Consider the following 27,108-nt stretch of genomic DNA (forward strand, 5'->3'; position numbering starts at 1 on the left):
CAGATGTGTTGAAAGTGTTTAAGGTGCTGCTGACCTGCTGGAAACAAGCTGATGATGAATGTGACCAATCATATAATGAATAATAAGTAACTGTTTCTTGTCTCCTTTCCCTCTCTCTCAAACAAAGAGAAGAAATAAAAAAGTATATTGCTTCAGAAAAAAAGCTTTTTCAAAATATTGTGAGACATTTCATTCACCATTGCTTGGGTTTTTCTAGAGCATTACATAGTCAGTCATAGGTATATTTTATATACTATATATATATATATATATATATATATATATATATATATATATATATATATATATATATATATTATATATACTGAGAGATGCTGTGAATCCAAGAGATAAATTATCAATGAGTTGTGACTGTGACGAATGCCTGTGACCACACGGTGGCGCTGGTTCATCTCCTCCATCCTCCAATTTACCAGCAAGGGCCAAAATGCAATACAAGCATTGATGTATTTTGCCTGGGATAGGGGCTGAACGATCAGTCTGTCACAGTTAACATTAGGTAGTCCAAGGACCCAAGCCTCAGGATGTCACAGGGAGAGAGAGAGACAGTGAGATATATAGAGAGAGAGAGAGAGAGAAAGAGAGAGAAGATATGCACAAAAATGCACACACTCTCCCTCCGTCTCGCTTGCTCACCACCGTCTGGTGTCTTAGGGTAATGTTAGGATGGAGCGGGAAGATGGTTGGATGCAGTCCACTCCTCCACTTAGCGGGGATCATTTGCTCTTCCCTGACGTGCTGGAGCCCCCTGCCCCTCCCTCTGCCATCTCACCCCTCTCCGACGTGTCTGCCTTCTCGGAGCCCTCGCCTGTCTTCTCGGACCCCTCTCCCTTCTCAGACCTATCCTTTTCGGACCTCTCTTCCTCCTCCACCTCTCCTCCCATCTCAGATCTCTCTGACCTGGCATCTGCGTCACCCTCTGACTTCTCTTTCCTCTCTGAGCGGTCGGGATCTGTGGACGAGGTTGTGGGTTTGTCCCACTTGGCGATCTCCTCGTGTTCAGTTATACTGGTGGTGATGTTAGTGACCCAAGCCTTCAGGTCCTCCTGCAACAGTGCACCCAGAGACATGGGAATGTTAGGGTTTCTACAAAACCAAGAAGCAAGACTAGTAATTTAATCAATAAATCAATCAAAATAAGTTTCTTTTATAAAGCCCTTTCTACATCAGCAGAGTTCACAAAGTGCTTTACAGCTAACCGGTCTAAACCCCAAAGAGCAAGCAAAGCAGAAGAGAAAGCACAGTGGCCAGGAAAAACTCCCTAGAAGGAAGGAACCTACTGTAGGAAGAAACTTAGAGAGGAGTTCTGCACAGAGAGGTGGCATATCTAGCTCTCTAATGGGAGTAAATCATTGATGTTAAGACATTAGATGAAACATGTTCATTTTCATCACAGGCATTCTCACCTCATCCTTTGCATGGAAAATATAGTCATTGCCATCATTTTTCCTGTTGGAGAAGAAAGGAGAGAGTCATTGTTATGGAATTACCAAGAGTCTATTCTCTAGTCAGGGATTTTAAAGACACTCAAAAGTTTTGAGGTGAACAAAATAATGATATGCTATAATAAGGAGTAAGTTGGAGTAAAAAAATATCCTCTTCATCAAGCCATACTTGATAACGAAGACATTTTTCTTCTTCTTGTATCCCATGGTGCTATCACATATACAGACGCTCAGGTCGAGTGGGGTTTCTTCATTGTAAGGTGTGGTGATGCTCTTGGCGTCCTTGTAGAAAATGATCTCTCCTTTTGACAACACGCAATACAAGTTCACCCACGACTTACTGCAAAACAAGAACAGCTTATTGTGCAACATATGCGTGTTTCTCCTTTTTTCCAAAGTGAATTCATAGAGTATCAATATGTGTGTCATAGTATGGCAATAGAGTACTGTATATATCCTTTAGTGATCTACAGTAACCATTTAATTCTGTGGGGTGTGTGGTGGGGTGTTGTGTGGTGAAGTGTGTGGTGTGGTGTGGTGTGTGGTGGGGTGTGCACTGTGGTGTGCTATGTGTGTGGTGTGTATTAGGGTGGGTGTGGTGAAGTGTGTGGTGTGGTATGTGGTGTGTGTGACTGTGAGTCGGTGGATAGCCCACCTGCTGGGACTCTTTTGCTGGCCCTCAAAGTCGTGTTTGCGGTACAGGAAGCCTTCGTTATGGGCAGTGTGTGAGGGCGGCAAGAGTTGCGCCGGACTCTGGGCTGGAGCCGAGCGAGAGCGCCGCTTCTCCTCAGGCTCTTTGGGGCGGGGTCTCCTGCGGGGTTTGGGGCGGTCTCGGGCGCGCGGGCGCTCGTAGGTCACGGGTGCTGAGAGGCTGCTGGTGGGGCGGTACGTCTCCCCTCTGGCCTGGAACAGACAGGAGAGTGGTGTGTCATTCAGAAAGCCGGCCTGTGTGGCTTAACAAACTGTATCTTCACTATACAAAAACTAAATATAAAATGTGCACAAGATAAATGTATCAAAATAGGAAATACTGTTAAATCCATGTGAAATAACTTACTTGTGCTGCCTCTCTCTCCTGGGCCTGCTCCACAATCTCAGCCATTGTGGTGGCTCTCTTCTCTCTGCAATGAGACAGTTTCTGCCATGAGTCACCCAAACAGGGAATATAATCAATACTTTCCAAATCAAAGCTTTTGGACCACAGTGGACATTGCTGACAAGACACAACTGTTTTTGTAATGAGCATGTGAAATGAGTTGCCACAAAAACAGACAGCACAGGGAAGCACTGCTAAGGCTATGACCAGGCAGTCCTGGACTCACGTTGAGCGTTTGTCAGAGCCTTCCTTGGCTGACTCCATGTCGCTGGAGTCGTCCTGCCTCGGTGTCCTAGCCTTCCCACTGCCCTCCTGCTCGCTGGACGACTGCCTCTCCAGGCGTCGCCTATAGCGCTCCTGACGCACGATCATTGGCAGCTCGTTGAGCCGCGCCTGGATCTCCTGTTCGCTGGAGGTCTGGCGGCCCAGCTTGTACTCCCTCTCCCGCCGCAGGTGGTCCATCTGGGGGTCGGAGCGGCTGCCGCGGGGGTCCCTTTGAAGCCTGCCATGGAGGAGCTCCAGGCCGGACTCTGGCCCGATCATGTCTACCATGGGGATGTCCCCAAACTGTTCCCTCTGTGCCCTGCTGGCCTCCAGGAGGGGGTTGACAGCCTTGTGGATATGGTTGATCCTGGGCTGCATGCAGTCGGCTTTCAGATGCTGCCACGCATATGCCATTTTGGGGTCCATGACCCCACCACTTTGAGGCAGATAGCTAGAACTACCCATACCTCCACTACCTTGGATTTGCGCAAGGTACCCTGAACTACCCATACACCCACTACCTTGGTTTTGTGCAATGTAGCCTGAACTACCCATACCCCCACTACTTAGATTTTGTGCAAGGTAGCCTGAGCTACCCATACCACCACTATTTTGATTTTGCGCAAGGTAGCCTGAACTACCCATAATCCCACTACATTGGTTTTGCGCAAGGAAGCCTGAACTACCCATAACCCCACTACCTTGGTTTTGAGCCAGGTAGCCTGAACTACCCATACCACCACTGCTTTGATGGTTTTGAGCCAGGTAGCCTGAACTACCCATACTCCCACTACTAAGATTTTGTGCAAGGTAGCCTGAGCTACCCATACCACCACTGTGTTGATTTTGCGCAAGGTAGCCTGGACTAACTATACCCCCAATACTTTGATTTTGCGGCAGGTAGCCTGAACTACCCATACCCCCACTACTTTGATTTTGTGGTAGGTAGCCTGGACTACCCGTACCCCCACTACTTTGATTTTGCGGCAGGTAGCCTAGACTACCCATACCCCCACTGCTTTGATTTTGCGGCAGGTAACCTGGACTACCCATACCCCCACTACTTTGATTTTGAGGTAGGTAGCCTGGACTAACCATACCCCCACTGCTTTGATGGTTCAGTCCAAGGTAGCCAGAACTATCCACTGGTGGGGGGGCAGTCTGATGGTTCACTCCAAGGTAACTGGAGCTGCTGTCCACACCTCCTCCGGCCTGATGGTTTATCCCAGGGTAGTTAGAACTCTCCAACCCCCCGCTGCTGCTCTGATGGTCCAGTCCATGGTAACTGGAGCCATTCATGACAGGAGTGTAGCTGGCCATGGTAGAACCCAACCTCTGGGCTGCAGTGGAGGCAGAGGCAGCTATCCCCAGACTAGTCTGCTTGGGCCTGGGCTCAATATGCAGCTGGACCGTCTGCCTCAGCAGAGTTGAGGTAGCAAGGGGAAAGGTCGGAGTGAGGCAGGACGATGGGAACATCCTCCGACTGGAGAGTGGCGTTGGGGCAGGCTTGCTGCTCTGTTCTTCTCTCAGCTTCTCTGCCTGAAAGTCAAGATTGCAGTGAAGAGTAATGAAAAACGTAATAGCAAAACAATTAGCAGGTATAGAGTTGGCAAACTAGACTGGACAAACTGTACTTAAAATACCTTTCTTGTCTTGTAAACTATTAATCAAACGTCTGAACGAAACCCTTTGGCTAAGAAAGAAAACAAAATCCTAACAGATACAGTACAAGTCAAAAGTTTGGACACACCTACTGATTCAAGGGTTTTTCTTTATTTTTATTATTTTCTATATTGTAGAATAATAGTGAAGACATCAAAATTATGAAATAACACATATGGAATCATGTAGTAACCAAAAAAGTGTTAAACAAATCAAAATATATTTTATATTTGAGATTCTTCAAAGTAGCCACCCTTTGACTTGATGACAGCTTTGTACACTCTTAGTATTCTCTCAACCAGCTTCATGAGGTAGTCACCTGGAACGGATTTCAGCTAACAGGTGTGCCTTGTTAAAAGTTAATTTGTGGAATTTATTTCCTTCTTAATGCGTTTGACCCAATCAGTTGTTTTGTGACAAGGTAGGGGTTGTATACAGAAGATAGCCCTATTTGGTAAAAGCCCAAGTCCATATTATGGCAAGAACATCTCAAATAAGCAGAGAAACGAAAGTCCATCATTACTTTAAGACATGAAGGTCAGTCAATCTGGAAAATTTCAAGAACTTTGAAAGTTTCTTCAAGTGCAGTCGCAAAAACCATCAAGCGCTGTGATGAAACTGGCTCTCATGAGGACAGCCACAGGAAAAGAAGACACAGAGTTACCAGCCTCAGAAATTGCAGCCCAAATAAATGCTTCACAAAGTTCAAGTAACAGACACATCTCAACATCAACTGTTCAGAGGAGACTGTGTGAATCAGGCCTTCATGGTCGAATTGCTGCAAAGAAACCACTACTAAAGGACAGCAATAAGAAGAAGAGACTTGCTTGGGCCAAGAAACACAATCAATGGACATTAGATCGGTGGAAATCTGTCCTTTGGTCTGATGACTCCAAATTTGAGATTTTTTGGTTCCAACCACCCTGTCTTTGTGAGACGCAGAATAGGTGATCGGATGATATCCGCATGTGTAGTTCCCACCGTGAAGCAGCGAGGAGGATGAGTTGGACCAGAGAGTGAAGGAAAAGCCACCAACAAGTGCTCAGCATATGTGGGAACTCCTTCAAGGCTGTTGGAAAATAATTCCAGGTGAAGCTGGTTGAGAGAATAACAAGAGTGTGCAAAAATGTCATCAAGACAAAGGGTCGGAGTGAAGAATCTAAAATCTAAAATATATTTTGATTTTTTTAACACTTGTTTGGTTACTACATGATTCCATATGTGTTATTGCATAATTTTGATGTCTTCACTATTATTCTACAATGTAGAAAATTGTGAAAATAAAGAACAATGAGTAGGTGTGTCCAAACATTTGACTGGTACTGTATGTTAGACAACAGACAAAAGCAAAGACTTAAGTAAATCTGCTTTGTCACCAGACAGTGCCAACAATGACGAGCCAGTGGTACATTACAGTAGACTGTCTGTATCTATCTGAAGAAGAGCTTACGTTGGAGAGCTGTCTCAGTGAGCTGAAGCGCTCCTTCCAGGTGGCTGCAGCCTTACGGAAGGCCTCGTGGCGGAGGATGAGCTGCTCCACCTCGTCAGTCTGAGCCTGGGCCTCTCCTCCAGCACCCCCAGCCTCCCTGGAGTTGGAGCTGGAGTTGATTAGCGGCTCCTTGGCCTTCAGCCAGGCCTCCGCCTTCACCGTCTCCTGGGCATACTGGAACTGATCCTTCTCTGTAGAAAAGAAGAAGAGATGGGCATGCTCAATTCGATAGTTCTTATTATAACAAAGTCTTTTAACATTAACCAAAGCTCATATACTGTACACATTTATGCTGAATGGGCATGAATTTGTCTCCCACTGACATCAATGGAATGATTTACATGAAATTTACAGGTGGTTATCTCAACTCCAGTGCTAGGTCAGGGTTCCCCAACTGACGGCCCCGCAGGCCAGTGGTTCTATTTGGCTCCCCAAGTTTTCTGAGCAAAAAATTATAATAATTTATAAAATAATTTTATTTTATGGGGACATAAAAGACTGTAAAACAACAGGAAATCAGCTCCAAGTGATTTACATTTTGGATTTCTGTTCCCAAGTATTCCCACACATAATAGAGAGAGACGTGATCATATACAAATGTAAGCAAGGTTTGAAATTATGTTTTAGTCAAATAATATATCTGTTTGGGATTATTGTGACCAATTTGCAGTGCAAATATTCTTTGTAATTATGTTCCGCCCCCCCTTACGCTCAATAAAAAAATGGCTGTACTGTTTTGTAACGTGTCGTCTAGTCTAGTCACGTTGAAATGATTGTTGAAGCCCACACACAGACACACCACACACACACACACACACACACACACACACACACACACGCACACACACACACACACACACACACACACACACACACACACACACACACACACACACACACACACACACACACACACACACACACACACACACACAAATATTCATAGTGAAAGCCGTTCGCTGAGGCACGATCTAAAACCAGTACTTCTCTTGAGCACGAGCCCTTCCTTCCTTCCATAGAAAAAATTCTGCAGTGCTGCCTGAGAGCTCTTTGTGCTCCCTCCACAGTGCCTTACAGTGTAGTGAGTCACTCACTGCGCTGTAGCTTTTCCTGGTGTTTGTCCCATCTCTCAGAGAGATCCTTCTGCTTAGCCAGGAGTGTGTCCAACTTCTCCTTTATCTGTGGAGAGAGAGAGAGAGAGAGAGAGAGAGAGAGAGAGAGAGAGAGAGAGAGAGAGAGAGAGAGAGAGAGACGGGGTACATTCAAGATTACAAGAAATGTAACGTAATGACAATTTATCTAAATATTTGAAGTCAGTCTTGACAGAGAATTTTATTCATCATCATATGAGGTTAAGTGATACACCTCCTTACGCACATCATTGAAGACACACATACAATATCTATTGTACTTTTTTAGTTACAATAACACTGCATGATTGAAATGTGGTTTTGCTGCATAGTGTGTTGTGTACCCACTGGGCACAGATGTCAGTTCAATGTCTAGTATTGATTTACATTTGGTTGAGTTGTCAAATATTTCAACGTGAAATCAACAAAAGATGTCACGCCATTGGATTTAGGGTTAAAAGTTAGGTGACAAACATACGAAATGCCCTTATGTTGATGACTTTTTACAAATCCAATGAGTTTTCCATGTCATCACATACATTTTTGGGGTTGATATGATGTGGAAACAATGTTGATTCAACCAGTTTTTCTGCATACAGTGTGTTGTGTTGTATGTGAGGCTGTGTGGTTTTGCTGCATACAGAGTGTTGTGTTGTTTTGCTGCATACAGAGTGTTGTGTTGTATGTGAGGCTGTGTGGTTTTGGTGCATACATTGTGTTGTGTTGTGTGTGTGTGATGCTGACCTCCTCAGCTGCTGGGTTGCCTGCGGCCAACAGGATCTTTCCCAGCTCGACACACTGTTGTAGGGTCTTACTGCGGCCGTCCATCTTGGCTTTCAGCTCACCATGTTGTTTCATCATCACCTCCGCAGAGGACGAATCCCTGGCAGAAGCCACCCCATAGGACCAGGTCAGACAGGAGGGAAGCACACCATGCAAATGTCAGAAAAGAAGAGTCCAGTGAAGAGAGGGACCTATTACCATTATAACACTATATCGTTCCGGTTCGAACCATACTTTATTGTGCTGGCTTGGATATTTTATTTTCAAGTCGTCCTTTCCAGCATGGTTCTAGTAACTATATGGTGGATACATACTGTAAACATGCCAGCGAAGTACAGTCTGGCCCGGCTTAGTTCAGTAGTATGTAAAGTGTATGTGTGAAATGTTAGCCAAGTGCCTGGTTAGTGTACTGAGAAACTAGCTGTAGAAAGTAGAGTAAATGAGTGATGTGAACATCCTGTCATACATAAATTAAAAGAAGAATTAATACCATTACTACTTAATTACTGTAAACAAAAACTGAATGGCAGAATACATTCAGGTCAAGGTGGCTAAGCGTTTTATTTTGAAACTAGGCAGTAAAGAGAGCTTATTGCATAACTTGAATGGGACCATACACCCTACAGTATGTGCAAGCCAAGAAGGAATTAGCTCAACTAGGGGTGCATGATATGGTAACTAAAATAGAACATTACATATACATATACATTTCAGATAGTTATTTTTTTACCCGTAAATTAAGCAGAGCCTATTTCTCAAGTCAAGTATCAGAGGTATGAGATTAACGAAATGGCTGACAATTAGACTTCAGTTCAGGTAAGGAGACCTTCAATTACTTACCTGGGGTCGTCCCCTCCAATCTGTCCCATGATGCCTTCCATCCACATGAGATGCTCACGCACCACTGAGAAGAACTGGACCTTGTCTGTCACCGAGGTGACCTGCACGCGACTAGCCTCACAGGAAACCAGCAACTCCTTCCATGCTGACATCACTTCCTGTTCCTTGCTCATGATGGCCTCTGCCTTTTCCCCGGCGTAGATGGCCCTCAGCTGGGCCGCGTTCTCCTGCAGCTGCCTTACCTGGAGTACCACACAGGACATGCCTCTGTCATCTCAAATCATCATCTAATCATGGTTGGTCTTCAGTTTAGTTTACAGCCAAGTTAATCAGGTGTGCTAGCTAAGGTTGAGGCAAAAGTATGACTCGAGTCTGTGCACAATATCTTTCATCTTTGCTACTGTACGCATAATGGTATTCTGTTTACAGCTCCACTGTGTATCTTGGGGTTAACATCTGTAACATACTTATGTCCTCCAGGAGAATTACTTATTTGACTGATGGGTGTTAGAGGAGACCCAGAGAGCATTGATGTTCCTCAAGGTCATAGAAGAATTGACACTCACCTGTGAGACAAGCAGCTGGAGGGCGTGCTCAAACGAGCGCATGAGCCTCTGCAGCGTGGCTGGGTTGGCGATGCTGGCTTGGCACGCCCTCACCTCTGGTAGTTGCCTCATCTTCCCCGCAATCTGAACCAAGACCTACAGCACAGCACAGGACAGACAGCATCATCATCATCATAAGACCCTCAGAAATAGTACCTCACACATCAGGATAATGGCAAGACCACAGTGTCTACACTGTCTACGGTCTACCAGCACCTCCAAACATTACGCTGTCTGATGTTATCTAATATAAATCCAGCCGAGCCGTACTAGGGTTTATTTCACCATTGTACAGGCAGGTCAGGCCTCTCTGCCTAGCTCTGTTTCCCTCTGCCTACATTTATTTGGATTCAATTGGTTTCAATTAAACATTTTGGTTAAAGAGGACCTTGATGATGATTTGGGGGCCTATGTGCCCCGCCTAGAAAATAATCTTGTGGAAACACTGAGCTGTACCTCTTTACAGTCGGTGAAGAACTTGTGCAGCTGGTATGACGCTGTCAGCATCTGTCCTCGGGTTTCCATGAGCTCCAGTAGGTCGGCCCATGACTCGTTCAGTCCATCCTTCCACTCAGCGATGGTGGCCGCGTCCGTGTGGCCGCAGTCTATCATCTCGTTCACCATCTTATTCACCTGCTCCATCCTCTGTTGGCCTATGCTGTTTGTTTCTGAGCAGAACTTGGTGAATTTTTCTTGTAGCATCTGTGTGAGAGAGAGACCAAAATAAGTTATAGAGGGCATGTATCATATTTCACATTTCCATTTTTTTGACGTCATTTTTATTGCATTTTGTTTTGTCTCACTCAGTTCTGTGTTTATGGTGCACTTGAAAACTCAAATACTCACATAAAATGATGTTTATTGAATAAACACATGACAATGCCATTTGCCAGGGACTGATTGTGAACAACAATCATCAATTGATTGATTGATTGCCTGACTGATTGATTGACAGACTGACCGTGACATCTTCCAGGTCTTGGCCCAGCTCAGTGGAGCTGGCAACGGCCTCCCGCTCAGTGATCCACTTCTCTAACTCCTCCACCTCTCTGTTGAGCTGGTACATCCAGTACTGCTGCTCCAGCTTGGTCTTCCTGTGCTCCACCATGTCCTTCAGAGACACGTACAGACGGTCTATGTGGGACTGCTGCTTGGTGATCCCCTCACTGCCACAGAGAGAGGGGATATTGAGGGTGATGTTTACACAGTAGACAGTAAGAGAATTGATCATTCACTGACATTTTGTAGCCTATACAAACTGAGATCATTTTATTTGCTCCATGGTCTATGTTAAAAATCCGCTAATAAATTAGCCGTTGTTTGTGGGTATTGAAGGATGTGTTTAGATCTAGCCTGAGCCTGAGAGTGACTGTCAGTGTGTCTCCTCGTGCCTGTCTGGGTGTGCCAGTTCCAGCTGTCTCTGACACTGCTGGGAGAGCATGCCCACTGTCTCAGCGTAGTTCTCCACCATCGCCTCCAAGGCCAGGTGCTCCTTCAGCAGCTGCAGGGTGCTTGCTTCATCCTACACAAGAGGGACCTCATATTAGAGACCAAATCCTTGTTCACAGATACATACATTTTACAAACAAACCATCACCCAGAAGTAAATTGTTTGTAAAAGAAAGGCACAGCAGACAAATGATGGTAAAAGTCCTCCTGGAGCACTGTGCACTAACCAATGGGCCAGTCTCATGCCCACCCTGCCAGTTCAGTCACATGATCCCATGCCTGCCATACGTACCATGCCCTTCTCCTCGCTGATGAGGTGCAGTTTCTGGCCTGCCAGCCAGGACTCGACCTTGGCCGCCTCGCTGTAATACTGCTGGGCCTGCAGCACCACATCCAACATCACAGACCTCCTCTCCGCCTCTAGCCTCAGCACCTCCCAAAGCTGACGCACGTGCCCTGCCCCCTCGCGCACAAAGTCCACCTCGGGGGTCCGCAGAGAGGCGATGATCCCCGCCCGGTCCAACACCTCCTCAACGCGCGCCTGGCGACCCTGCAGATCCCTCTGCAGCGTCTGACGGACCAATAAGAGACAGGGGTCATTTTCAGCTGGAAGAAAACGCCTCCAAACAGAGTGAAATGGGGAGGTAGTATCTGGGAGGTACTATCGTTTTCCTTCACCAGAAATGTGTGGCGGTGTTCCCTACTGAACACAACCATGGTTTAGTGTTGTGGGGACTGTAGTTAGGTCTGAGCTGAGCAGGGCTAGTGATTGAGTTGATACTGTGCTGTGAGGAGATAGTGTAGTGTGCTTGTATAGAGATAATCTGTCTCTCACCTGGTTGATCTTTACATGCTGCTGAACACTCTGCAGGTTGTTGCCGTAATCCTTAGAGGAAGCCAGAGGAAGCCGCTCCTGGATCCACAGCTATAACATCAGCAAATTGTCATCAGTGACTGTCTGTACATACCTATCTCATTGATAGGAGAGCCTGGTGGTTTAATTGATCAAGGATGGGAGACATATTAAACCTTTGGCCATATAACATAAGAAACATTTAGAAAAACATATTAGAGACCTTATGAGGCTATAGGATAGAAACAAACTGAATATATGGATAGATTAAGTTATGCCAGGAAGAGAGGGATAGATAGAGTAAGAAAGGCTGGAGGCACCATGGAGTAATAAAGTGTGTCAGTCACTCACTATCTCTTCCTCCAGGTCCTGGGCGACCTGATGCATCTCCTTGGAGGCCAGCAGGATGCGACGTCTCTCCTTCAGGGGCTCGATGAGGCGCACGATGCGGGTCTCCACCACAGCTGGCTGCTCGCCCCCTTCTCCCTCCCCGCCTTTCACCAGGCTGCCTCGCTGGGGGAGGCACACCCCCTGGAGGGACCCTAGTTCCCCTACGTCCTTGTACAAGTCCCCCATCTGAGACTGAGGAAGGCCAGCCCGAGGGAAGGAAAGGTCATGTTAGAGCTAGATGATGAGAGACTGATTCCCCAAACACACAGCACATGGGCTTGAACAGCACTTTCAGCTATTTTCTTATGTGTGTGTTGTGTTTCAACGTTACGTAATGGGTTAGACGGCTTTAAGAACAAAGCATACGGTGCATTCTTTAATGTCAACCAGCCTAGTGGCTGGTGGGCGGGAACTTGGCACAGAAAAATCACAACAACGGCTTCTATAGCATTAACAGACAGTAGAATGGATTGTAAAGATTACATAAACTCATTGAAAATGTAGTTGAAATGTGTTGTGTTACACTCTTAAATGTAGTCTCCATGTTCTGATATAAGTTGTCCAAAGCACAAAGTCTTTGTCACAAAATAACTGCCTTAAAACAAAAAACATAAAGAACAACCTATAACAGTAAACAGACACCACAGTAGGTTGGTGGCACCTTAATTGGGGAGGACGGGCTCGTGGTAATGACTGGAGCGGAGTCGGTGGAATGGTATCAAATACATCAAACACATGGTTTCAATGTCTTTGATGCCATTCCATTTGCTGTGTTCCGGACATTATTATGAGCCGTTCTCCCCTCAGCAGCCTCCACAGATAGACACCTGGAATTTATGCAGCTGCTCATTGAAGGTGGGCAGATGGTGAGCCTGCTCCAGCTGTGGGGGCTGTTTCTCCAGGCCAGAGAGCTGGTGGTCCAGGTCTGAGTAGCTCTTCACCACCGGCTCTGGCTTGTTGTTCTCAAACAGAGCTCGGGCCTTGGCCTTGGTGGTGCTCTCCAGGTCCGTCCAGCACTCCCTGATCTCCTCCAGCTTCTGCTGCACCACCGAACGCAGCTCCGGCTTCTCATCGATCAGCTCCTGCCCCTCCTGAAGGCACATAGAGGAGAGAGATAGAACGGTGGTTACATACAGTATCTGCACTACCAAAGTTATTTTCTTAGTTTTAATTTATCCTAACTACTGTCATTTACATGGCCAACAATTCATTTCACTGTTCGTATGGTTAAATATAAGCTGAGATAGTTCAGTTGATATGCCGTTTTTATCATATACCATTGTCATAATGGTAAAGGCACCCTGCTGGTACTGTGTTAAAATCAAACTCAGATGTTAAATAAAGTAATGAACTGTCGGATTTCTCAACTGAGAGATTTCATGCTTCTCTCCAACATGTACACTAGTATAATGTCAGCTTTCCCTTGGAGGGATGTTACTCACTGGCTGTGCTGATTGTTGCTCGTTTAGTACAGTATGCTGAAAATCTCTCAGATATAGGCTACAATCTCCATACAGTACTACTCTTTGGTGCATAATGCCAGAAAATATGAAATGAATAAACCCAAGCCTAATATGACCAGATCTGGCTAACAAAGCATAGTGTGAAATGTGCAGGATGACTGCAGCAGATTGAAGCATAGACAACGTTTCATGTCTCTCTATTGCTGTCTATGCGTAGGTGGATTGATCTTCCGTAATGTCATACTTATGTTCATCATGGCCATTTAAATATGCTTGGTTGTAGGGCAAGCTTTTCAATCAGGTTGATTTTAGGTTGATTTTACATGAATTCCATGAAAATCATCCTGTGTCTGCACACAAGTCTACAGTGTCTCAATAAAAGGCTATGGATCCCAGTCATCCAAAGCATAATCTTTTGAAGTCACCACAGAAAAGCACAGCACGGTCTCTGTTTAAAGTAGTGCTGAGCAATTCATGTTTTTTGAGGTCGGTTCAGTTTCGGTTCGATTACTAAAAAACAATCACGGTTTTCGCTTTCGCTTTCAATTATGTGGGTTGAATGCTGTAACACATAAATAAAACAATCAAAGTCCCATGGTGGTAGTGACTGCCCATTACTGCTTATCACTTATTAACCATCATTTATTCACATTACTTTAATAAAATATTTCAGTTGCTGTGTATATTACATTTGTTTATTTGATTACTTTATTATTTCATTCCAAGTCATCCCATTTCTATAGAACTGCTGCCTATGCTGTCTGACAAAATCACTATTTTGTAGTTCTTCAAAGTAAAAAGGCATACTTTTATGACTGCTGAATGCTAACTATCAATCACTTAGATCATGTATTTTCAGGTGAGATCGTGAAGCAACAGCTGCTCTCTATATCCCCTCACTATCCTGCATTCTTCTCTCTTCAGTAGCAGGCCTAAAAGAAACAGACTGGACAAGTATATGTGCAATGGATTATGGTCATTGTAGTTAATAACCCATTTTATGCACTAAACTATGTAGAATATTGGAAACTACAACTCCCTACTACATCACACAGTTCAGGCTGGATATGAGTTATCTCTAGAGAAACTGCAACGTGCACATTGAGCTCACACAAAAAATTGAACTAAATGGAATTCAAATAATTTAACCGACGTCGGTCAATTAGTTGTTTAGAATCAGAGAAATAACCGATCAGCACTAGTTTAAAGGTCATGACCCTAACTGAAAGGTTGTTTAGGAAAAAAAGAAGACAAATACCTTTTGATTGAACAACCGATGTTACTTCTGGTCAAAAACACCAAGACAACCCCAAATGTCACATCTTTTGTTCAAACTCTGGGCTATAACAAATGTGTGGTTAATTTATCATCTTTGTCCCTGAACCTAAGTCAACACATGAGCAAGGCCACGATGGCTCTAGAAATGCCAAAAGGTGTTTTTATTTGGACAGCGGAAGCTAGAAGTTAAATTTTGCTCTTTGCGCCAGCATTTTAGATTTGAGATCAAATGTTTAGTATGAAGCAACAGTAAAGAATGCCACCTTTTATTTGAGGGTATTTCCATACATACACTATATATACAAAAGTATGTGGACACCCCTTCAATTATTATTTCAGCCACACCCACTGCTGATAGGTGTATAAAATCGAGCACACAGCCAGCCCTGCAATCGCCATAGATAAACTTTGGCAGTAGAATGGCCTTAATGAAGCGCTCAGTGACTTTCAACGTGGCACGATCATAGGACGCCACGTTTCCAACAAGTCAGTTCGTCAAATTTCTTCCCTGCTAGAGCTGCCCTGGCCAACTGTAAGTGCTGTTATTGTGAAGTGGAAATGTCTAGTCTCGGTGCAACAACAGCTCAGCCGTGAAGTGGTAGGCCACACAAGCTCACAGAACGGGACCGCCGAGAGATGAAGCACGTGGAACGTAAAAATCATCTGTCCTCGGTTGCAACACTGACAACTGAGTTCCAAACTGCCTCTGGAAGCAACATCAGCACAAGAATGGTTTGTCGGGAGCTTCATGGAATGGCCGCACACAAGCCTAAGATCACCATGCGCAACGCCAAGCATCGGCTGGAGTGGTGTAAAGCTCGCCACCATTGGACTCTGGTGCAGTGGAAACGCTGTCTCTGGAATGATGAATCATTTTTTTCATGGTTCGGGCTAGGCCCCTTAGTTCCAGTGAAGGGAAATCTTAATGCTACAGCATACAATGACATTCTAAACGATACTGTGCTTCCAACTTTGTGGCAACAGTTTGGGGAAGGCCCTTTCCTGTGTCAGCACGACAATTCCCCTGTGCACAAAGCGAGGTCCATACAGAAATGGTTTGTCAGTGTGAAAGAACTTGACTGGCCTGCATAGAGCCCTGACCTCAACCCCATCAAACACCTTTGGGATAAATTGGAATGCCGACTGCGAGCCAGGCCTAATCGCCCAACATCAGTGCCCGACCTCACTAACGCTCTTGTGGCTGAATGGAAGCATGTCCCCGCAACAATGTTCCAACATCTAGTGGAAAGCCTTCACAGAAGAGTGGAGGCTGTTATAGCAGCAAAGGGGGGACCGACTCCAAATTAATGCCCATGATTTTGGAATGAGATGTTCGACAAACAGGCGTCCACATACCTTTGGTCATGTAGTGTATCTGTTTTACTGTTTAGACACTTTATGTATCTAGTCTCCCCATTTGAAGTTGCCATAAGTATTTGGACAAATTCACTTATAGTGTATTACATTTAGTTAGTTTTAGTTTTGTATTTGGTCCCATATTCCTAGCACGCAATGACTACAAAGCTTGTGACACTGCAAACCTTTTGGATACATTTACAGATGGTTTTGGTTGTGTTTTGGATTATGTTGTACCCAATAGAACTGAATGGTAAATAATGTATTGTGTCATTTTGGAGTCACTTTTATTGTAAACAAGAATATAACATATTTCTTAATACTTCTAATGCGGATGAAAACGTGATTACGGAAAATCATGAATGAATCTGGAATAATGATGAGTGAGAAAGTTACAGATGCGCAAAGATCATGCCCCCAAAACATGTCCCTCTCACCATTACCAATAAGGGGAGTGTTTAGCATTTTTTGGGGGGTTTGATATTTATGCCTCTGTAACATTCTCACTCATCATTATTATCTGTAACTGTTTTAAAGTCACAATTGGCCTCAGTGAAATCCCTGAGCGGTTTCCTTCTGCTCCGGCAACTGAATTAGGAAGGACGCACATATCTTTGTAGTGACTGGGTGTACTTCACTATGCTCAAAGGGATATTCAATGTCTGCTTCTTCATAAAAAAAATTATATACCAATAGGTGCCCTTCTTTGTGAGGTATTGGAAAACCTCCCTCGTCTTTGTGGTTGAATCTGTGTTTGAAATTCACTTCTCGACTGAGGGACCTTACAGATAATTGTATGTGTGGGTCACAGAGATGTTAGTGTTTAAAATCATGTTAAAAACTATTATTGCACACAGAGTGAGTCCAACTTATTATGTGACTTGTTAAGCACATATTTACTCCTGAACTTAAGGCTTGCCATAACAAAGGGGTTGAATACTTACTTATTGACTCAAGATATTTCAGCTTTTCATTTTTATTCATTTCTAAACATTTCTAAAAACATAATTCCAGTTGGACATTACTGGGTATTGTGTGTAGGCCAGTGACAAAACATCTCAATTTAATATATTTTAAATTCAGGCTGTAACACAACAAAATGTGGAAAAAGTCAAGGGGCGTGAAAACTCTCTGAAGGCACTGTAACTTCAAATGGGGGGATTAGATACATAAAGTGCTTTAATTTCTAAATGGTATAACAGAGATATATATGAAAATACCCTCAAATAAATAAGGGGTGGCATTCTGTACTGTCGCCTCATATAAAACACTTGATTTTAAATCCACAATGGTGGTATAGATCCATATTAAACATCTTAGCTTCACTGTCCAAATAAATACGTAGGGGAGTCTAGATGTAGAGAGCGAGAGATCAAAGCTTGTGGCGTTTTCCTTCTCTCTCTGTGTGTGTGTGTGTGTGTGTGTGTGTGTGTGTGTGTGTGTGTGTGTATGTATGTATGTATGTATGTATGTATGTATGTATGTATGTATGTATGTATGTATGTATGTGTGTGTGTGTGTGGGTGTGTGTGTGTGTGTGTGTGTGTGTGTGTGTTTTGATGGAGCTCTCTCTGTGGCTCCACTCCAAGTCTCCTGAAATAGAATCCGCATGCAAAGTCTCCTCCCATGCTCCGACTGAGAGGAACAGGAGGTGTTTCCTATGACAAGTGTTCATATCAGACGTTTCCTCGTCATCTCTATCAAGGACCACTGAATGTCAGTCAGCCATAAGGAAGCAAAGGGAAAATGTGCAGTGAAACTGACATAAAATCCTGTATTGTACACACGTAGCAAACCTTCAAAACCGAAAGTCTAATAGAGACCTGCCTAGTGCAATGTTTGTTTTCAAGACAACCCCGTTTGAAGAAAAGCTTGGATCAAATTGGTCCTTTGTTCTAAAATACCCGACTAAATGATAATAACTGGTGTTGCTATCTATTGTACTATGCAGGGAAATGCATAGTAACCCAGAATACAACATATTTCATCCTGTAAATCTTGGTCTCTCTCTCTCTCGTATCTCCTTTCCTGTATAGCTCTCTCCTATAGGTTTCTCAGAGCGAGCTGGGCCTATCCTGTGGCTTTCATAATGCAGTGCTGCATTTCTCCTCTTGGCACAGTCTCTCTGCTTAACTGCTGCTAGCGCTCTCTCCCTCTCTCTTTTTCTCTCTCTCTCTCCCTCGCTCTCTCTCCCTCTCTCTTTTTCTCTGCCTCTCTCTCCTCCTCTCATAATGCAGAGCAGGCAGAAAGCAGGCTAGGTCTCTTTCTCTCCCCTCTCCCTCGTCTTCACTGACACACAGGGAGAGAGAAGGAAGAAGAGACATCAGTGTGAGGGGAGGAGAGGAAATGGAGAGATGAGAAGGACAGAAAGAAAGAAAAAGGAGGAGAGGGAGATATGAGAGGAGAGTGAGGAAGAGCAAAGGAGAGGGGGATGTCAGGGCAATACATTAGACATGGGACCAATACATTCCTACAGTACATACACACCTATGTAAATACACTATGCATCTTGACAAGCACACTGACAAGCACATATTCACCTCCAACATCATTGGCACGATTGATAAAGATTAGCAAAAAATAATGTATAAAACAAATAACACAAATACTAAGCAATATTGTATGCTAAAAAAAATATATATATATATTATTTTACACTAATACAATTGCTCATATAAAGACATTTTCTTTAATAAGTAATACTTTTGTTCTCAAAAAGAGAGGTGTCAAAATGATTGGCCACCCTAAACATTATTATAAATGAAATCAAACAAAATTAAAACCTGCATTAACTTAAGACATTGAATTGTGGCCTTACATGGCTTCCTGTTTCACTTAAATCAATTTAAGAAGTGTAAACCAACTGGAACAGACATAAACTTCCTTGATGCATGTGTATCTTGTCCCCATGCACAGTATGGAAGATGGCTCTGGAGGCAAAGAAAAATCCAAGGGCCAAAGTTGGAGAATTGCAATACTTGGTCCCATCTCGGGGTCACCAAATCTCTTAATTTACAATTCGACGCCACCTCCATGCCAATATGCTCTTTGTAAGGGTTGGCAGAATTTTTTATTTTATTAAGAGTGACCAACAAATGTAAACACTGGGAGTTTGCTAAACAGCATTGACACTTGGATTGGAAACCGGTGCTATGGTCATATTAGGTGAATGTAGAGGTTTTAGCCACACAGTGGTGGCAGGTATGTATCAAACGAAGGATGCATATGCAGAAAACATCATACCTACTGTAAAATATGGTGGTGGATCTTTGATGTATGGGCCTGCTGGTCCTGGAGCCCTTGTTAAGGTCAACGGCATAATTAACTTGACCAAGTACATAGTAACCAGGACATTTTAGCCAAAAACCTTGTTGCCTCTGCCAGGAGGCTGAAACTTGTCCACAGGTAGATCTTCCAGCAAGACAATGACCCCAAGCACACATCAAAATTCACAAAGAAATTGATAATTGACCACAAAATCAACATTTTGCAATGACCATTTCAGTCTACGAACTTGAACCCCATTGAAAACCTGTGGCTTGAATTGAAGAGGGCAGTCCACAAGAGTAGACCGATTGATATCAAGGATCTGGAAAGATTCTGTATGGAGAAATGGTCTAAGATCTCTCCCAGTGTTCTCCAATCTCATAAAACATTGTAGAAAAGGGCTTAGTGCCGTTATCCTTGCAAGGGGACGGTGCACAAAGTATTGAAAACAGGGGTGCCAATAATTGTAATGTAAAAAAATTACTTTTTGAAATCCAAATACTACTCATATTACAGAGCAAGCGGTAAAGCTTCATCACACTGGGCAAAAACTGGTTAAATCAATGCTGTTTCCACATCATTTCAACGCCAAAAAACGATGTGATGACATTGAATCAACATCGGAAATTAATTGGATTTGCAAAAAGTCATCGACCCATGGGGCATTTCGTCTTTTATTCACCCAACCTTCAACCTAAATCCAATGACATGGTGACATTTTTTGTTGATTTCACGTTAAATTCACATTAGTTGACAACTCAACCACATGTAAATCAAAACTAGATGTTGAACTGACGTCTGTGCCCAGTGGGACATGACACCAATGTTTGCTTTGTAGCACCTACAGATGAAACACTATAGAGTATTAAAGGAGGCCTGGGTAAGGCCAAAAGATAATTAATATGGCAACTTTAATAAATTATTTCTCAATTATGCTTTTAGATACAAATGTCAAATATTTGTCAACAATCCTTTGTTTAATGGACTATTCTATGGATTCCATTTTGTGAAAATCCCCAAAATCATGGTCTTCTTTTGTCTGGGTTTCGTGAGGAATCACTCTACATGGCTTCTCAAGTGGGTGTGTAGCAGTGGATGCTGCTGAGGGGAGAACGGCTCATAATTATGGCTGGAATGGTGTAAATGTAATGGTATCAAAGACATAGTTTTCATGTGTTTGATACCATTCCATTCACGCCATTCCATCCATTACACTCCATTCCAGACAATATTATGAGCCGCTCTCCCCTCAGCAGCCTCCACTGGTGTGTAGATAGATTCTAGCTACTACTCTGAGAAACCAAAACAACACTGACTAAAATTCAGACTCACAAACCAATACTTTAAAAATAGCTTCACCAGACTAAATCAACGGACATGCGATCCTGTCGTCTGCTTTTGTTAAACAGTGTAAAATGCTCGAGATGGATAGGTATTTTTGTGTTGTCTGTGTTTACACAGCGTTTGACCCCTGAGCCATTGGCAAAGCATTGCCACAAGGTCAGCCTTAAGTAAAACCCAGAGTCCTCTCTTTGCTACAGACAAGCGTCCCCAGGGGACTGAAGAGACCTCCACAGAGAGAGCTCCAGTTCAGAGGTCCGAGCTCAGTCCTAAGCCCCAGATCAGAGCTCCGAGCTCATGCCCAGCCCCAGCTCAGAGCTCCAAGCTGGGGCTCAGGCCCATCTGCTGAGTAAGTACAGTGGGAGAGCAGAGGCATGGGCCAGGGCGGTAACCGTTCCAAAAGGACACAGAGTTTTCTAATCGCACCAGGTCGCAGCGTAATCTTTTCTCCCCAGTCTCCCAGGTAACGAGAGAGGGAGAGGAAGAAGGAGAGGTGGGGGCCGATTAAGCGATGTTAGTGAGAGTAGCGAGACATGAGGGTCTCTGTAACACTCTGTGTGGGGCTAGCAGAGACAGAGCCCTTGAGAAACCCCGCTAGTCAGCCTTGTGGATGCATTCACCACAGACAGAGCAGCCATCTTCTGCACTCCATGTCCACTCATTCGATGTACTGTATCTATCTGGTGTATGGCATGAGAGGTTAAACAAATAGCCTGATGATTCCGAAGCAGAGCCGGTATCCTTTTTCACTCCATTTTCACTTTGACCAGAGCTGTTGTTCTAGAGTTAGGGCCTCCCTGTGCCACTAGTAGATGTTTCACAGCCATTTGTTGATGTATGTAAATAATAAACAATGCATACTTAATTGTAAGATGCTTTCATCCAAGATAGTATATCTTACACAGGTATGAAATGTAGGTCACTAACATCCGATACTGAATATGAAAGGGCTTTTTTATGCATGTACATATTATATCTACTCTACCAACAGACACAACAGCACCGAGTACATCCTCACTCCCAAAAATCAATCATTTAAGAACCAGCTCCAATCCCTACTCTACAAGACAGAGAGGTATGCCTGTTCAGTAGAACGTTATGTCCTACTGAACATGGCCCTGGCCTTTCCAAAGATTCGTCAGTGTTGGACGGATGGCGATTAACTGTTTGGTACAGCAGCTCCAACTAAGGACATCTCCTCTGACTACTTTTATTCCCCGTTGGATTGAACAGTTATTTCACTGCACCTATTATAATATAATCCAATTGAATTTTACAGCCACATCTAGAATAAACAAAGACGTGCTTATGAAAAGGGCGTCAAACCTAGATCCTCTACAAAGCCCTTTTGCCTTTGGCTGCAGGACAGAATCTTGAGCAGCATCAGGCTCATGAAGGGGGGCCTAGTCTTGCATGGTACACTGCATGACACATTTCATGCATGGACAAGCAAGATGGCCATGTGAGCATTCTGATACGTATGGTATGGTGAGGGGCTCTCAGTCTCAATCATTCATTCACCACTTCACGTTTAACATCTACTATATCATATTAACATCTCAGTGGTATATCATTTAGATTTATATGAAATGTGTGATCAATAACTTCTGCATTTGGATATATAGCAACAGAATACTTTTTGTAAATTAGAGGTGATTGAGTTTATCATGCCATAACATTCAATGCGATTTTGGAAGTGAAAAGATACATACTCTGCTTATGAGCTTGATGAATAAATTATTTCAGTACATCTCTACAATAACAAAACAGATTTACCAGAATGCATTGAAATCCATTAAATATCAATCTTAAAACGTACGCCAACTGAGGTTAAATCATGTTCTTGCAAAAAAGCTCAGGACATTTAATGTTTAACGTCAAGACATCTAACTAACTCATAGAGCTTTTAAAATGGTGTTATCCACAATAATTAGTTAGCTAGATCCTACATACCATGTTGATCAAGTGCTGTTTTCACATCCAATCTATTGTATTTCTCTCTTGATGGGCCTCAATAAATTGAGTCAACATTGGTCAAGAAAGCATTCAAAAGGGTATGTGGGCTAGATAAGCTAATTCTCACAGTATTGCCTAGCCCTCAATCAAATAACTTGCACTGAACACTTTTACAAACCACACAGACCTTCTCCTGGAATGGGTAGATTTATTCTAAATTGACTCTTAACCCTTGTAGATCTGAAAGGATTCGCTATGGCAATTGCTTCACCAGGCCTTCTGATTGGCTGTGTGGAATTTGTGTCATATTACTTACATCTATACCATCCTCCAGTTCCACAGCAGTGCCTTAGGTGTAGGGGCTAGGGGTCATTTTGGAATTCTGGGTTAAATCAACTGATTCAAACGTGGAGCACCCACATGAGCCTCCCACCAGGCTTCTCTGCAGCAGTGTGGTTAAAGTACACTTGTATCGTGGTCAGTAGGGCTCACGGTAACACCAAGGCTTGTTCTTATTGGAAAAGTTCAGCTAGTACCTCCCAGTTTCTTCCTGTTTCGAAAAATGTTCTCTCTACTGAACACGACCCAGGTATGGGTTCTCTTCACTGTTGACAGCAGTGGAGAACTGGGATGCTGGCATTGGGAGTCCCATAGGGCGTTGCACAATTGGCCCAGCGTCGTCCGGGTTAGGGTTTGGCATTCATTGGGTATGGCCGTCATTGTGAATAAGAATTTGTTCTTAACTGACTTGCCTAGTTAAATAAAGGTTAAATAAATGTTTTTGCTGTAGGCCTATCTAGTTACCATACAAACAATTTCCTATTGTACAGAGCTACGCTATTAATAAAGACTTGGCGGTATATTCATAAAACAAGGCCATGAATGTTGGCAGTATCACACAGGTTTGATAGATTGCCCACTTGCTGTCAAGTTGTTCACAGGTTTCATCCAATTCTTAATAAGAAATATTTTGAGGAGGAAACACTGCGCAAATAGAATCCAATGTTAGTACGTAGCTGAAAAGGCAATGGAAAAATACCTTTCTTATGATTTACTGCACCATTCATGCAGAAAACTATACAGCTTTCACATTTATAACCTTGAACTTGAAATTCTGGATGTCCTTAGTAGAAGCATATAACAACATTTGTTTACAGTTTACTCAAAATGGAGTAATGACACCGCCCCCCCAACATCCCATCCACCGTCTGATGTGTCTTATCGCCCATCATCCCTTTACACGCACATACACACACTGCTACCCCCCCCACCCACGCACACACCCACTACCCTCTCTCAATCATGTGCTCACACTACCCTCCCCCAGCACCTTCCATTCACCTGCCCTCTCTGACCTCCTCCCACTACCCTCTCCCCTCCCTTCTCCACTCACCTGCTCTATCTTGGCCAGCCATTCTTTGTTGCGGGCCAGCTCGGTCATGAAGGCCTGGTGCTTCAGCCATTTCCGGTGAAGCTTCTGTGCCTCATCCCGCGCCGTGTCTCGTCCCGCACCCATAAGCATCTTTCTCTTTACCGGCTGTCCCCAATCACTCAGCTAGGGGAGATAAAAATAGCCACCATCAGGGGCCCGAGCCTGAGCCAGCCCTTCTTCTTCTCTTCTCTCCTCCTTTCCCACAGGACGTCCTGCCTCCCTGCCTGGCTCCTCTATGCCAGAGCCACCCACTCCGCTCTGCAGGGTCCTGAGTACCTGCACTGTCACAACCCACCCCAACCAGCCGCCCTTTCTGGAGAAAAAAAATCAAGATAAGCACCTCAGCAGCAGCAGGGGCTGCAATGGTAGCTCAAGCCCTTCCACTGGCTCGCCCCTGGGTCCTCATGCCCTACCCTTCACGGCTCCTGCAGTCCTTCCTGGTGCTGCAGTGCCTGCTAGCCAGTCTCAGAGAAGATAAAAACAATCAAGCAAATAGAAGAAACTAATCAACTACCCAACAGCGCCGACAAAGAGCGTCACAAACATCTAAGACTCCTTTTTCGTTGTTTGGGGTGGTTTTTTCTCCTTGTCTCCTGAGCTAGATTAGAATCCGGTTGTTAATGGAGGTAATGATGATTTAGCATCTCCACCACGACTCCTTCAGAGAGGGCAAACCTGAGCATCCAGTGATTGCCGTTGGTGATCCCGGACGGTCTGTAGTCCTGCCTAATGATGCCGTGGTTGGGAGGATGAGGAAGAGGTGGAGTGGGAGGAACAGAGTGAATGGGATGGATGCAGAGGCAGTGCAGTCAGAGGGGGAAGATAACATAAGCTGTCCGCTCTTGAAATGCACCGTTGCCACTGCTGCAGAGCAGAGATGTAGCGACCGTACGCATGGGGGTTGGGTTGTGTAAGACGCTGCTACGCTATATCCTCTTCCCAGTTCTTCTTCCTCATGTCACCACACAGATCAGACGCGGCTGGTGCATGCTGCTGCAGTCCCTGTCTCTCAGCTACACTCCGCTGTGTGAGAGCGTGTGTGTGTGTGGTGTGTGGCGTGTGTGTGTGCGCGTGTGTGTGCAATCACAACCAGCACTGCAGTGCCGGGGAAGAGGGAGAGGGAGGGAGAGAGAGTGAGGAGAGAGAGAGCGAGAGAGAGAGCAAGGAGAAAGGGAGAAGGAACAAGAGAGGGAGAACAAGGAGAGATATAGAGCTATTGGGAAAGAAGGAGAGAGAGAAAGGAAAAAGAAAGAGAGAAAGAGAGAGGGAGAGCCTGCGTCATCCTTCAGTGTCACCAGGGACATTTCTCTGCACTAGAAATGACTGCACTCGGAGCATAGCAGAGCAAAGCAGAGCGGGAGCAGGAGCAGGGTTTAAGAGGGAGGGGGAGGTGTTGTCGTTTGGAAAAGGCTGAATGAGAGGGGAGGAGGATGCAGGGACACATGGCCGACAGTGCAGCTGACTGATTCGGATCACTGTTCACTCTCACCCATTTAAAGGGACCAGCCTGCATTTGGTTCACCATCAGCAAATTGAGCTATCTCATTGGCTAGCTACAGTAACACCATTTCAAGGGGTAGAAGTGTAGTTATTTACAACACAGGCGTAACCCGTAACAATTCTAGACCTCTGAAATAAATGTTTTAAACCATGAATATTTGTTCCACATGAATCACAAACAGTGATATTTTTATGAGACAAACGTTCAATGACAGTTTATGTCATGTATATGGATTAGATTTGTGTAAATGTACCCAAATTATATTGTAACATCTTGCTGTCGTACAGTATGATAAAGACTACATACAATGAAAGATCAAATGTTACACTTTACTATAAGAACGTAAGAAACGGATAAGCAATTTGAGTAACTTTACCCCGAGTACTTTAGGGTATCATTTTTTCATAATGAAATATAAATATATTCATAGCTCCTATAAATTAAAGTGCAGTCTAAAGAACATTTTGAACCTGTATAATGTTATAAATACATCACAGCTAACATTTTTGCTTTATTATGATGTTCCCTGATGCTGGCAGCATCTACAGTATTAGGTGCCATATCTTGGCCACATTGTAACATCTATACGTACGTCATAAACATGACATTATGGCTACATAGAGCATTATTAAAGCTAAATTAATCTTGTTATAGTAGTACCTTGTATGTCATGTGTCGTAAACAAGGCCAGTTAGCCCTGAAATATGTGATTGCATTATGATATATGATATACTATAGGCCAAGCTCCAGTCCGTCATTGCCGTTACCCTCGTCTGTCTCTGTCTCCCCTGCTGTTAAGCAGTTTTATTGACAGAGGGACAAACAAATGTTTATATCTGTCCAGATTGTATAAAGGCAGTGGCACCATATAACGCCTCCTCGATGGCATCAGCTGGAACTCTGTGTTCAGTGCATGTGATGGGTTCGATATGACCTGTCTGGCCTGTCTGATGATGGTCTCCTCGAAAGTGTCCTGGACAAGAGGAAGAAAGTGTCATGCATATAATCTTCCCTGCTGTCTTGGTCAGTGTTAATATTTGGGCTTATCAAAGCATGTAACAATGCTGACGCAGGAAGTGCAAGAGCAGTTGGATGCGTGAGCACACATTCTCCATATGGGTGCGCCAGCACAGCCCACTGTCAATGTGGACCCCCAGGTATTTGTGTGAGTTCACCTGCTCAATGTTCTCTCCTCGTACCTCTATGGGGCTGTGGTCCCCAATGGACTTAGGGTCAAGGATCATCTCCTTTGTTTTTTTCCTCAAATTCAGTTGTAGGTGATGTTCATCAAACCATCTGACTAAATCCTTCAATCTCTGCCCTGTAGTCGTTGGTGTAAGAGCCTTTGTTTAAGAGCCCGAGGAAACCAATGACGTCCGCAGCTGTAATGCCACGTTGCCACATTTGTTATGTGTTTATAGTTGTGCAATGTAACCTATGCGTTATAATATAGCCTAAAATACAATACAGTGTGTTATAGAAATCCT

The 27,108-nt window shown here is 44.0% G+C and overlaps 1 protein-coding gene across 1 annotated transcript; it reads right to left on the reverse strand.

The window, feature by feature from the left end:
• Nucleotides 1–318: 318 nt before the first annotated feature.
• LOC106567935 (spectrin beta chain, non-erythrocytic 4-like) lies at nt 319–25,437 on the reverse strand. Its single transcript, XM_014137849.3, has 19 exons — nt 24,082–25,437; nt 12,855–13,118; nt 11,989–12,219; nt 11,620–11,709; nt 11,077–11,355; nt 10,727–10,857; nt 10,297–10,501; nt 9,792–10,037; nt 9,297–9,431; nt 8,731–8,972; nt 7,852–7,990; nt 7,072–7,156; nt 5,939–6,168; nt 2,789–4,365; nt 2,524–2,587; nt 2,122–2,369; nt 1,636–1,806; nt 1,428–1,470; nt 319–1,067 (listed from the first exon to the last, which is right to left on the reverse strand). Exons 1-19 carry the CDS (start codon nt 24,208–24,210, stop codon nt 738–740), a joined length of 4,839 nt encoding a protein of 1,612 aa, XP_013993324.3. The 5' UTR covers nt 24,211–25,437; the 3' UTR covers nt 319–737.
• Between the last annotated feature and the right edge of the window lie 1,671 nt (nt 25,438–27,108).

The sequence above is a fragment of the Salmo salar genome, chromosome 13 (assembly GCF_965601325.2).
Source record: "Salmo salar chromosome 13, fSalSal1, whole genome shotgun sequence".
Classification (NCBI taxonomy): Eukaryota; Metazoa; Chordata; class Actinopteri; order Salmoniformes; family Salmonidae; genus Salmo; species Salmo salar.